Here is a 13,126-nt window from a genome sequence, read left to right as displayed (position 1 = left end):
AAGAGGACAGCACATTAAACAGGGATTCCGAGGGCTCCTCCATCTCCTCTGCCTGGAGGTGGAGGCTTGATGCCACCCTTTTTAAGAGTTCTTGCTGGGCCCTAAAGTCCTCCTGTGGGACAGAGGGGGGCAGAGCCATAATCACCTCATCCGGAGAGGGCAAGGAGTCCGGTGCGGTACTGTGGGTGTCTGCTGGCGCTGGAGGGTCCATCACCTGGTCGATCTCTGGGCACGGTGCCGAAGATGTATGTCCCAATGACTCCTTCCTTGGAGGTCTGGAGAGGAAGGCAGATGGTGCTTCTGAGGTTCAGGCCTCCGAGTGAGCCCACACCAGGGGCTGCATTGGGGGCCACTGTGCCCACTGGTATCATTGGGCCAACCATGGGGCCCGGTGCCACTGCACCTGCAGAGCCGGTTGTTCGGCCTGGCTGGCCTGGCCCATCGATGGTCAGCTACGAATGGAGGCCATGCTGACATATGACCTGTGGCTGTCCCTGGACCGGGTGGAGCGGCGGTGCCAGGAGTGACGCCGACCACGGGATCACTATCACAACGTGGAGGACCGGTGCTGTCAGTAACAGCTCTCTGCGATAGGCTCCGATGGGCAGAATCGTGCCGGCGAGATGTCGGCAATTGACATCCGGGACTGCGGAGGCAATGCTTTGGCGGGGTCTTGGAGCAGGATTCCAAGCAGGAACAGTGTCGACGTCCATGCCATGACCAGCTGGGATAACTCCTCCAAGACGAGGACCTTTGGTCACGCCTGCCTCGGTCCAGTCAGTGTTCGCTCCTTGAGGTGGAGCGGTGCAGAGAGTCTCAGTCAGACAGAACCCAACCAGACAGTCTAGGGCGCTCCCCATGGACTTTGCCCTCAACAGTCACTGGGTGGTGAACGGCATTGGGAACGTTTCCTTGACCGAGACTGGTACCAAGCTGGGAGCGACCACAGAGATCCCTGTGGTGGCTTGCCTCTGGAGCATGGAGCCGGCGGTGCTCCTGGTACTGGCATGGACACAACATCCCTGGCTGCCTAAAGGGCCTCCGGCGTGGAGGGCATCTGGACATTTGAGGAGGCCTGCTCCGAATGTGCCGGGCTACTCTGCTCAACTTGAGTCAGAGGCCTAGAGGCCAGTGGGGATTGAGGACTGCCTGACATGGATCTAGCCTCTGTCCCACGTTTACTTCGATGCTGCTGCGAAGAAGGCGTCTTTATAGCCTTCTTGGGTGCCCCGTGGACAGGGAGCGGTACTGACTGGCCATGGCGCAGGAGGGATGCCGTGTGCCAACACCGCGGTGCCGACTTGGAACGGCGTGCCGGAGTCAGGGTCAGCGCCCACTCCATCAGAATAGCCTGGAGCCTAATGTCCCTTTCTCTTGGTCCAAGGCTTAAACGACGTGCAAATATTGCAATGATCGCTGATATGGGCTTCTCCCATAGAGCAGAGACAGACCGCATGTGGGTCACTCCTTGGCATAAATCACCTACAAGCGTTGCACGACTTAAAAAGCGGGTCACAGGGAATGCCCCGACCTGGGCGCTCTAACTAACTGAACTAACCAACAGCTAACTAACTACAGGTAAAAAGAAAAGTAGTACTTGTGGCACCTTAGAGACTAACAAATTTATCTGAGCATAAGCTTTCGTGAGCAACAGCTCACTTCATTGGATGCATTCAGTGGAAAATACAGTGGGGAGATTTATATACATAGAAAACATGAAACAATGGTTGTTACCATACACACTGTAATGAGAGTGATCACTTAAGGTGAGCTATTACCAGCAGGAGAGTGAGGGGAACCTTTTGTAGTGATAATCAAGGTGGGCCAATTCCAGCAGTTGACAAGAGCATCTGAGGAACAGTGAGGAGTTGAGGGGGGGAATAAACATGGGGAAATACTTTTACTTTGTGTAATGACCCATCCATTCCCAGGCATTGCTGGCACATATCACATTAGTAGATATGCAGGTGAACGAGCCTCTGGTAGTGTGGCTGATGTGATTAGGCCCTATGATGGTGTCCCCTGAATAGGTATGTGGACACAGTTGGCAACGGGCTTTATTGCAAGGATAGGTTCCTGGGTTAGTGTCGCAAAGATAGGCTGTAGATCCTTGATGATATGTTGGAGAGGTTTTAGTTGGGGGCGAAGGTGATGGCTAGTGGCGTTCTGTTATTTTTTTTTGTTGATTGACAGAGCCAGAAGAGTACCCAGAAGTTACCTACTACAGGACAGGCCCAACCTCTTCAACGCATCAGCAAGGATCTACAACCTATCCTGAAGGATGACCCATCACTCTCACAGATCTTGGGAGACAGGCCAGTCCTTGCTTACAGACAGCCCCCCAATCTGAAGCAAATACTCACCAGCAACCACACACCACACAACAAAAACACTAACCCAGGAACCTATCCTTGCAACAAAGCCCGTTGCCAACTCTGTCCACATATCTATTCAGGGGACACCATCATAGGGCCTAATCACATCAGCCACACTATCAGAGGCTCGTTCACCTGCGCATCTACCAATGTGATATTGAGGGGAGAGCAGAAGGGGTCAGATCCTGCCCCCAAGGTGCAAGAGGCTGTGGGGGGGGGAGGGAGAGTTGGTATGCAAGCCCAACTCTAGAATAAGCCTTTGATTAAGGCAGGAAGTGATTCATTTGTATGGGTTAACAGTAATCACAATTAGGAATTCTATATACCAGTTTTAAGAATATAGTGAAGAAAAAGTAATTTGACAATTGCATATCAAGAAAAACAAGACACAAAAGGACTTTTTGGTTAAATAACCATGAACACTATATACAGTTAAGACCTAAGAAGATACCCAATTAAAGTGATTTGAAGCTGCAATATTTTTTCTTTTTGTATTTATTATTATAAAGCATGATTTAAACGATTTTGATAGTTCAAATTAATTTTGAAACATTCCAACCACTAACCTACCTGACTGTGTCCCATACTGGAAGCTGCTGTCAATGCCTGCTGAAGTGCATGACATTTTTTCAGTGAAATTTGTTCATGGGAAGGAGCCGTCCAGTCAATGTTGAGTAAATAATCAAGGATATCACAGTGTCCCCTTAATGCACTATGGACCAAAGCACACTGGCCTTTTTTGTCTAGGTAGTCAGCCTGTATAAAAGAACAAAAACTTGAATGTTATAAGTAATCTCAGAGCTCTCATAACAGATCTAACAACAACAAAACTCAGCTCAAGCAATTGATAATAATCTTGTGGGAAGTTTGATGACTCACATACTTTCAGAACACTGTGTATTACATAAATAAATCAGTTTTATACTATATTTTTTCTTTTAATTTATAAGTGATATTTTTGGAATTATGGTTCAAAGCAGAGCTAGAATTTAGAGGAAGGGAATGTTAGCAAGAATGGCATAAACACGTAGAAGTAGTTCTTCCACTCGACTTAGCACTGACAAGGTCTCATCTGGAGCACTGTGTCCAGTTCTGGGCACCACACCTCAGGAATGATGTGGACAAACTGAAGAAAGCAACATAAATGAGTAAAGGTATAGGAAACACAATCTACGAAGAAAGATTGAAAAAACTGGGTTTGTTTAGTCTGGAGACGAGAAAACTGAAGGGAGATATGATAGTCTTCAAGTATATAAGGGGATGTTATAAGGAAAAGGGTGATAAATTGTTCTCCTTATCCACTGAGGACAGGACAAGTAGTAATGGGCTTAAATTACTATAAGGGAGATTTAGGTGAGACCTTAGGAAAAACTTCCTGTCAGGGCAATTAAATACTGGAACAAATTACCTGGGGAAGTTGTGGAACCTCCATCACTGGAGGTTTTTAAGAACAGGTTAGACAAACATCCGTCATGGATGGTCTAGATAATAGTCAGACCTGCACTAGATGACCAGTCAAGGTCTCTTCCAGTCCTACTTTTCTATGATACTATGTGACAATTCCCCTGTTTGTGTAAAATTAAAGAAACACAAGGAGAGGCTAACATAAAAACAGCTTTCTTATTGAATAACTTTAAATAAAAAGATGATTACCGGAAGACACAGTGTGTTTGTGGGTTCCCACCATTTCTTGCTATAGGACTTACATACACCCCTTGATTATGCCTAGACCCTCTGGGGTGTGCAAATAGTATCATCACTGCCTTTACCAGTGTATAGTGGCCACACACAATCTTAGTCTTTGCTCTCCTAGAAACACAAGGAGTACTCTAATCTAGCTCTGTTGCATCTCCAGATCTACACCCTGTAGCCCTATATGATACAAAAGGATTAAAATAAGGGGTCAATGCTGTCATTTTTCATCAAAGTCAGCGTCAGGGTGAGTTAATGGCCAACCCTGGACTTTTTTTTTTAAAGGTATATTTTACATTTACAGAGGCTTCTGACTGACCATTTCTTTATTTTTTCTTTTGCATGTTGAAAACCATCACTACTCTCAGACTCTTGCATCAACAGTGAGGGTAGTGCCGGCTGGGGCAGCAGCAACTGCCTGAAGAGGCTACATTAGCTTAACAAGAACAGAGGAGGACAGCACTCTCATCCCCCCACAAAGAAACTGATACAGTTTAAGTGAGGAACATTGCATCTGACCCTACTGGAGAGGAGAAAAAAGGTGGGGTTGGAAGGAGCCCTATACTGCACCCCTCAAGGAAGTCACTGATTCCCCAGCTTGTCCATCCCCTTGCTAATGCCGCAGGTGTCTGTCTGGGCTATCAGTTTGTAAAAAAGTAACTGAGAGGGTCAGTCTAGGGCTGCTAAATTAAAAACACCTCTCCCAATACACTAAAAGATCAAGCCTGTCCAATTACTCATCTGCATGCTGAAAGTGATGGTCAGTACAAACAAAGAACAGGAACTTTCCACCACATTTTGACTTCTCCAGTAACTAGTTATTTTGTCTGTTTCCATTTTAGATTGTGAGCTTTTCTATTTTTCAATGTAAGAAGTAAAACTAATCTACTAGAGCTGGCATAGCAATTGCATTGTGGGTTTTTCAGGGATTTTTTATAAATCTGCTATTGAGTTATATTTTTATAGCAGCAACAAGAATTTGGGTAGAAAGCATTTGATTTATTTTTTCTACCTTTGACCTCTCATACAGCTCCATTAGGTACGGAAAGTGATTACATATAGCCACAAAACATGAGCCAAATTAAAAGGATGTGTGGAGCAACATCTCTGCCATCAGCAAGCAACTTAGGAACTAAATAATGCATGCCCCCATTTAGAGGCCTCTCCATTATTCCAGTGCAACCACCGCTATTGGATTTAAAGCAGGAATTAATTCAGGGAAGTCCAATGGCTTTTGTTAGGCAGGGGGCCAGACTAGATGATCACAAGAGTCCCTCCTTCTGGCCTTCAAGTCTCTGCGTTCTGGGTGCATATTATTCTTCCTTGTATTATGTGCCTAGGAGTCCCAGTCATGGATCAGAGCCTCATTGTGTTAGGTAGTATATAAAGTCCTAACAAAGAGCTGGTTCCTGACCCAAAGAGCCTACAATCCAAGTAACAGGACTAAGTATCTGTTAATGAGCATTTTATACATGTAGCAAATACTAACTAGCCAATTTCTCTGCCAAATATTTGCAGCTCCAAAACTAGTGTTTAATTTGTAGGGGGAAAAAAACAACAACACGATTTTGTTCATACTGCACTTTTGTTACTCATAATTTGACACAGGAGAAATAAATGAAACCCTAATAAATCACTATATAAAAACATCTCAGGAAAATGTTGATCAATCAATTAACATTCCTCATCTTCAATGTTCTCCAGAGCTCTGCACCATACCTACATCTCAGCCTTTGTTCTCTCATTCTCATATCCTGTACTCAGCTAGTTCCACTTATATTTGCATTCTCTATTTACTTCCTTCTTCCACTCTATGTCTTCTCTCTCCCACATACATGTCCCTACGTATGCCTGAAACAATTTCTCTCCTCCTGCACAGCAAGTAATTGTAACTTCTCTCCTTCAGATCCCTCCTCCAACCTCCTTTATTTTGGCTCTCTCCCCCGCACTAATTTCCAGTTGAGTGCTTTGTATTTGCACTGGCCAGAGACGCCAATCTTGCTCTGAGACTTTTACAGATATTTATGAAAAGAGCTGATGAGGAATCAGGGAGGTTGCTTAGATCTCTCTTTCCCCTGTCTCGGACCTCTTGCTCTCCTCCTCCACTCCTCTCCCCTCACAGAAAATGGGACATCTCTCCCACCACCGTCCCTGTCTATGGACAAGGGAGGGAGCCTGGGCTCCTATTCCTGGACAGGAAAAAGGGGAGAATCAGCCCTAGGAAAGCTACCCTCTTATGCCACCTATGGAGGCCCTTAATTACCTCGGCCAGTCCCACGGCTGAACCTCCTTCCTGGTATGATCCTCTTCTCCTTCCTCTGTCATATTTCCTCTGCCCCTACAGCTTATCCTCTGCTGCAGACTGCGCAGTAAGGGTCTCACAGAAGGCAAGCCACGACCACTGCCAGTGCGGTTTGGGATGCTGGAGTCACCACTCAAGCCACATGCTGCATGTTGCACTTTAACTGCTCTGTGTAGACCCTGCTGGAGTGCTATAGGTCCTAAAGTGCACCATCAGAGTCCACACAGGGCAGTTAGAGAGCAATACACAGCCTGTGGCTTGGGCACTAAATCCAGCAATGCCAAAACCCCTTCAAAATCGCTGCAGCTTGCCTCCGATCAGACCCTCACTGTGCAATCTGCGCATGTGATACAAGTAGAAAAGAACGCCCCTTAAGGCCCCAGCGATATTTACTATTTGTTGGACCTGAGTGGTGGTGAATGACCCACACACACGTATTTTATATATGTATAAAATGTGTGTGCTTGCAAATGTAGTAGTTTTAACCCTGAATTCGTAGTTTTGTAATTACAAGCAAAAATTGGAAGAATTACAGAAAATTAGGAAGGGTTGGGATCTATCTATCCCAACATGAGAAAGGAATACAATTAAATGGAAAAACAAAAACAATAAACCATTATGAAATGAGATGATTCAAATGATTGCAAGTAGGAAATAAACAAATATGCTCGCCCATGAACACGTTTCCTCTCCCCTTATTGCAATTCCACTCTTACTTCCCTCCCCAATTGCCATGACATTGATTGCTCATCACACACTTGGGGCCTGCCCCAGGACATCTGCAACTGCCACTGATTTCACCAGTCAGCATCAGCTCTTCGGCCACAATCTGGGAGAGGTTTATACATGTAAATAGTTCCATTAAATTCAATGGGACTACTCACAAGTGTAAAGATAATCACATACACGAATCACAGCTTTCTGTTGTAAGCTTTTCAGGGCAAGGATCTATATAAGAATGTATAAGCCTGTGTTATATGTTTTGTTTTGTTTTTTTTTCAAAAATGCTATGTATATACCATACTCTATATAAATTGCTAATAAATATAATAAAACATTCCTATACAATATTTTCTTAGCCATGAGTACTGTAGTTAAAACCATCCTTTGGTGTCATAGCTTACCCTTGCACCTTTTTTGCAGAGCAATGAAACCAAGTTCATGTGACCTGCAGCTGCTGCATAGCTAAGAGGGGTCATTCCATTTTCAGATGTCCCATCAAGAGAAGCTCCGAATTCCACCAGAAGAGTGACCATTTCTTCATGTCCAAGGTGAGACTCAACACACAGTATTGGAGCATTATTTAGAACTTCAGTCCTGTAATTCACATTTGCTCCCCCCAAGATCAGCAGACGACTCACCTGAAGGAAAATTTAAACAAGCTATTTTTTCTCCACATTTATCACAGCATATCATCGAGAGGCTGCAGAAGTATCATTTTCTATTCTGATTTTGGTATTAAAATTATAAATGGAAACTGAATTTATTACATATTGATACTAATGTGAAGTAAAAAAAGTTTAAAAGCCATTGGTTAGCAGTTATATCTTTGGGTTACTAGCTATTAATTCAAGCTATAAGTCCACAATATTATGAACTTTAAAATCTTTATATTGTCTTCACCATTATGGTTTCATCTGTTACCATGGTACAACGTATATCGTTACGCAAAAAACACCTTTGAAAATACTTAGCAGTTGCCCAAAATTGCAACCTTCTCCCCTCCTCACGTTAGCAATTCCAATAATGGACCCTACACCTCCCACTTTCCCCATTTTTACCTCTTTCATCTTTAAAGTTCCCCATGGTATCATTGTTGTTCCCTCTCAGAAAACAACAATTATTTCCCCGCAGATCATGACATTTTCCATTTAGCAAAACACAAATTGTGTTCCTTGATCTCTGACGGTGCTTGAAATTAGCATGTTTTCTGTGTGCATAGCCTTGTTCCCTTACTTGCCTTACCACATCACCGATATGAGCACAAAGCTAGGCCCAGCCAGTGATGAGCTGGAGCCAGTTCACACTGGTTCGCTGGAACCGGTTGTTAAATTTAGAAGCCATTTCAGAACCGGTTGTACCACGAGGGACAACCGGTTCTAAAAGGGCTTCTAAATTTAACAACTGGCCAAAAGTGTCGCCTTAGGCGCCACCTGCATGGGTGCTCTGGGGCTGGAGCACCCACGGGAAAAATTTGGTGGGTGCAGAGCACCCATCGGCAGCTCCTCTCCCGGCCCCAGCTCACCTCACCTCCGCTCCACCTCCTCCCCTGAACACTACACCCCACTCTGCTTCTCCCCCTCACCCCACCCCGGTTTCCCGCGAATCAGCTGTTCGCGCGGGAAGCCCAGGAGGGCTGAGAAGCAAGCAGCGGCTTCGCACTCAGGCTCAGGGAGGCGGAGGCAGAGTGGAGGTGAGCTGGGGCGGGGGGCACAAGGAGGGCTGCCCGCGCCGCAGCAGGTAACCCGGGGCGCACAGGGGAACCGCTCCCAGTCCCAGCTCATCTCCACCTCCTTGGGCCTGAGCGCGAAGCCGTCGCTTGCTTCTCAGTCCTCCCTGGCTTCCCGCGCGAACAGCTGATCCGCGGGAAACCGGGCGGGGGTGGAGAAGCAGAGCGGGGCGGCACGTTCAGGGAAGGAGGAGGAGTGGAGGTGAGCTGGGGCCGGGTGGGGAGCTGCAGGTTGGTGCTCTGCACCCACCAAATTTTCCCCGTGGGTGCTCCAGCTCCCCCTGCTACCCCCTAGCTACACTACCCCGCCCCTAGAAGCCAGAGGGACCTGCCAGATGCTTCCTGGGAGCCGCCCCTGGTAAGCACCGCCGGGACTCCCCACCTCACCCCCCAGCAGGTCCCTCTGGCTCTTAGGGGCGCGGCGCAGTGGGCACCCACTACGGTGGCCCACGAGACCCTCCTGCCCGGTTCTGGGGGCAGTCAGGGGACAGGGGTGGATGGGGCAGGGGTCCCAGGGGGAAGGCGTCAAGGAACGTGGGGGTTTGGATGGGGCAGGTGCCCCAGGGGGTGGGGGTGGGCCACGACCCCCTTGTGGGGTGAGGAGGAAACCAGTTGTTAAGATTTTGGCAGCTCATCACTGGGCCCAGTGTTAGTTTCATAGAATCATAGAAGATTAGGGTTGGAAGAGACCTCAGGAGGTCATCTAGTCCAACTCCCTGCTCAAAGCAGGACCAACCCCAACTAAATCTGCTGAAGAATCAGCAGGAAAGTACAAGAACAGAAAACATGTGCGTCAGGTCCACAAAAACATTGACTAGCTTAATTTACTGTCTTGGAAATGGAAGGATTTCCCCCCAGTCCCATTTTTAAATTGCTTCCAGTAGAATATAATAATTTTAGGGTAGGTTGAATTTGTGCTAAAGTTACTGTTAAATTCTTCTCTAACCCTAAACACAGACATAAAAGAAATGTGCTAGAATTATGAAAATCCAGATAACACACAAAAGAAGGGCAATCTAAAGGCCTAGTCCTGCAAATACAGTTACTCACATGCATACGTATTTATAGGATAGGTCCCTAAAATGTCCACTATGAATCTATTATTACCTCTAGTTGACATCACTGTGGTTTCAATGCCTCATTGTTCCTCTTATTCATTTGTATGTTAGGGTTTTACAGGCATATTTGAAAATATTTGAAACAGGCATACGTGGCCTCAAGTCAGGGGTTTCTTCTTTTTAATATTACAATTAAACTACTGCCAAAGTCTGACTATGTGGGTAAATGACAGCTAAATGGCTAGCAATTTTTTTCCTGTTTTAATCAACAGCCTGATTGTAGATGGCTCTTAGTATGAGCAAAGTGAGAGCAGTGAGTATAAGGAGTTTCCTTCTCCCTTATGTATGCCTGGTCTCTCTCTGCACCCCTTGAGGCACAATCTACTGCAACTGGGGTAAAGACAGACAAGGCCATGTCACACTCCCCTGCATTAGCATTCATAGGAGGAAGAGGGAGGAGTATACTGAACCTCAGGAAGGGACACAATTCCTTCTCCATGCTGGATCTGTATAGTTTAAAATAGGTCATCACATGCTAGAAACTAACCTTTGATACTACACTTCAGCATATTTAAGACGAGGCAGACTGAATTCTGCTCTAAATTAGTAACTGGGTGTGGCCCTTGGGCTCCTGTTAAATTGTCAATATAGCGCTCATTCGGATATAATGTGGGCAGTCAAATTGAGGAAAGCTCCACTGACTTTAATGAGAATTGGATCAGTCTCCAAGACACAATCAATAGTAAGATTTTAAACAGGAGAATCCGTAACTGAAGTTCCATTTATGTCAGATTTTTAAAAAACAAGGTTTTGTACATTTACCAGATAAAATTGCAGGGTTCTGAAATTATAGTCAAAAGAACTATACTTAACCTTACTGGCAAGGGCATATTTTGAACTCATTTTCCAATATATGGATTTTCTCCAGCCAATTTATGACTTGCTTTAAATTATATATTAAAAATACTTTTCATTAAAAGGACACTTTTTTAGGCTGTAATTAAACGTTGGCATCTATGACATTATCAGCTCTCTGCTGAAATGAAAATCAACCAGTGAAAGATTTTTGTATGAATTAAAGTGGCTTTTCACAGAAATACCCCTCAACAAACTCTAGTATCCAGAAGAACTCTAGATATTCATTCACCATTATGATTCTGAAAATTCCTTTAATTACATGCATCATTTATGCAAGTTCTGTTTTAAAAAACAGTGGATGTATAAAGCCAACCAATACCGTTAAGACAACATGGTGCCACAAATAAGTTACATGGATTTCTGCAAAGACAGATATTTTACAATACCTATTAAACACACAGTCTTTAAAATGATCCCACATTGCTGTTTCAGCAAAGTTTCAGAAGAGTCAAGACAAATGAGATTAAATTTAATCTGTTATTTATATAACAACTAAGGACCCCAATATATATTGGACCACCCCACAACACCTGTTAGATGGGTGGGTTTTATTTCAATTCCTCCCACAGGGAATCATTTGTGATAAAATACTACTAACTTTTAACATAGCATCTCAAATGACTTTACAAACACTAAGCACCACATCCATTTTACAGATGGGTAAACTGAGGCATTAAGTGATCTGTCCCAAAATAAAAAAATAGAAACAGGTGTGGAAATCAGGAGTCTTCATACTTGACTATGCATCCATGCAATCTGTTGAAATTCAGATCTTCTCAGTTTAATGTTTAAACTCAGCACATTTTCTACTCTCTCTCTCTCTCTATGTCAGGGTTTTAAACTGCTGCCCATCACCATAGTAATCCAAATGCCTTCTTTGTAAAATTGATAGCAACAGCAAAATTCCTAGTAGACTTCATGGAGTCTCTGACATTTCTATTCTGGAGTAAAATCACTTCTTGGGGTAGAGATTTGTTTCTATTTTGTTTAAATTGATTCATGTATTAAATATCCATTTGCATTAAGTTTTAGGAATAATCCAAAATGAGATAAAATGCAACAGAGTGAAGAACAGACTGTTTCCTATAGTCACGGAAGTCAAATTCCCCAATAAAACACAAAAGCTAAAAAAGGGCACAACACAGATAGCATTCATTCAGCTGCAGGGCAACAAATTTACAAGGGACCTTCCCATAAATTTGGTTTGAAATTTAATCTTATAAAAATGTTTATGATTTGTTGAGTAATGTCCTCCAGATTCTCAGTGTCTATTTTAAAAATACATTGACTTTCTGGGCAAAAAAAATCTTAAGGTATTCATTGCAATTTATAAGTTGGCCCTAGAAAAGCAAACCTTTAATTCTCCCTTTGCTGACTTTATAGCACTTGAATATTATTCACAGACCATCTCTGGATGATATCTAGTTATCACTTGGTATTTTAATTATGTATGATATTTTCACATTAGTTCTAATTCTGTCCTCACTGAAGTCAGTGGCAAAACTCCCACTGATTTCATCGGTGCAAGATCAGATCCATTTGTGATTCAGGTGGCATCCTTAGTTCATAATTCTTATTTTCTTACCTTCACATTAGGTGTATAGAGATTTCTCAGAGAAGCAAGGGCAGCTGACAATCCATCTGTGCTATATCCAATCCACAGTGCTTGAAGGTGACTGGAAGAAATTCCAGTTTTTTTACTCAGACCCTTGGAGAAATTATAAAATAAAGAAATACTTTTAGAAATAGGATTGCAGAGAGAATTTACATTTCTTTATATGGATGAGGCATAAAAGAGATCATTTTATTTGTAAGAATATTAGGTGTTATAAGGTGGTTTGTAACTATTAAAGCAACCAGTCTGGTATCATCTCAGACATTTGTGCATTTATTCTGATATCATACAACTGTGTTTTTAAAATATGTGGATTTTACCTTGAAAATGTGCGCTTTAAGAATGTGATGACCAAGTTCCATTGTTTGCTGACGGTTTAATTTTCCCTCTTGCCGAGAAAACATGAATGCCAGTAGAGCATGCCCATTCCTTGCAAAAGGAAGGAAATGAGAGAGCAGCACATTTATTTAGTAAAGATTTAGTTACATCACTCAATACGTTCATACATTTATGTCATGCAAACATCAACGTTTTTTGTTTCACCCAGTTAAACTTTTCAAATATCTCCATGTGTCAATTTAAATACTAAAACCTTCAAATGTCACAAGAGAGAAAACTTTTTAATATTTGTCCAGAGTTCATAAGTTTTGACATTAGGAGAGGGGATAACAGAGCTCTGTCTCTAAGTACAGTGAATTCACTTCTAAAAGAATAAAT

General features: G+C 43.5%; 1 protein-coding gene across 1 annotated transcript in view; it reads right to left on the bottom strand.

Annotated features, from left to right (window-relative positions):
• TANC1 (tetratricopeptide repeat, ankyrin repeat and coiled-coil containing 1) overlaps positions 1-13,126 on the bottom strand; it is a 212,023-nt gene that overhangs the window by 47,832 nt on the left and 151,065 nt on the right. The window contains 4 exon segments of the mRNA XM_038421221.2: positions 2,946-3,131; positions 7,494-7,730; positions 12,380-12,502; positions 12,730-12,838. Coding sequence (XP_038277149.2) covers positions 2,946-3,131; positions 7,494-7,730; positions 12,380-12,502; positions 12,730-12,838 — 655 coding nt within the window.

Source organism: Dermochelys coriacea, chromosome 11 (assembly GCF_009764565.3).
Source record: "Dermochelys coriacea isolate rDerCor1 chromosome 11, rDerCor1.pri.v4, whole genome shotgun sequence".
Taxonomy (NCBI): Eukaryota; Metazoa; Chordata; order Testudines; family Dermochelyidae; genus Dermochelys; species Dermochelys coriacea.
Note: the sequence above shows the minus strand (reverse complement) of the source record. Positions and strands in the feature narration are given on the sequence as shown.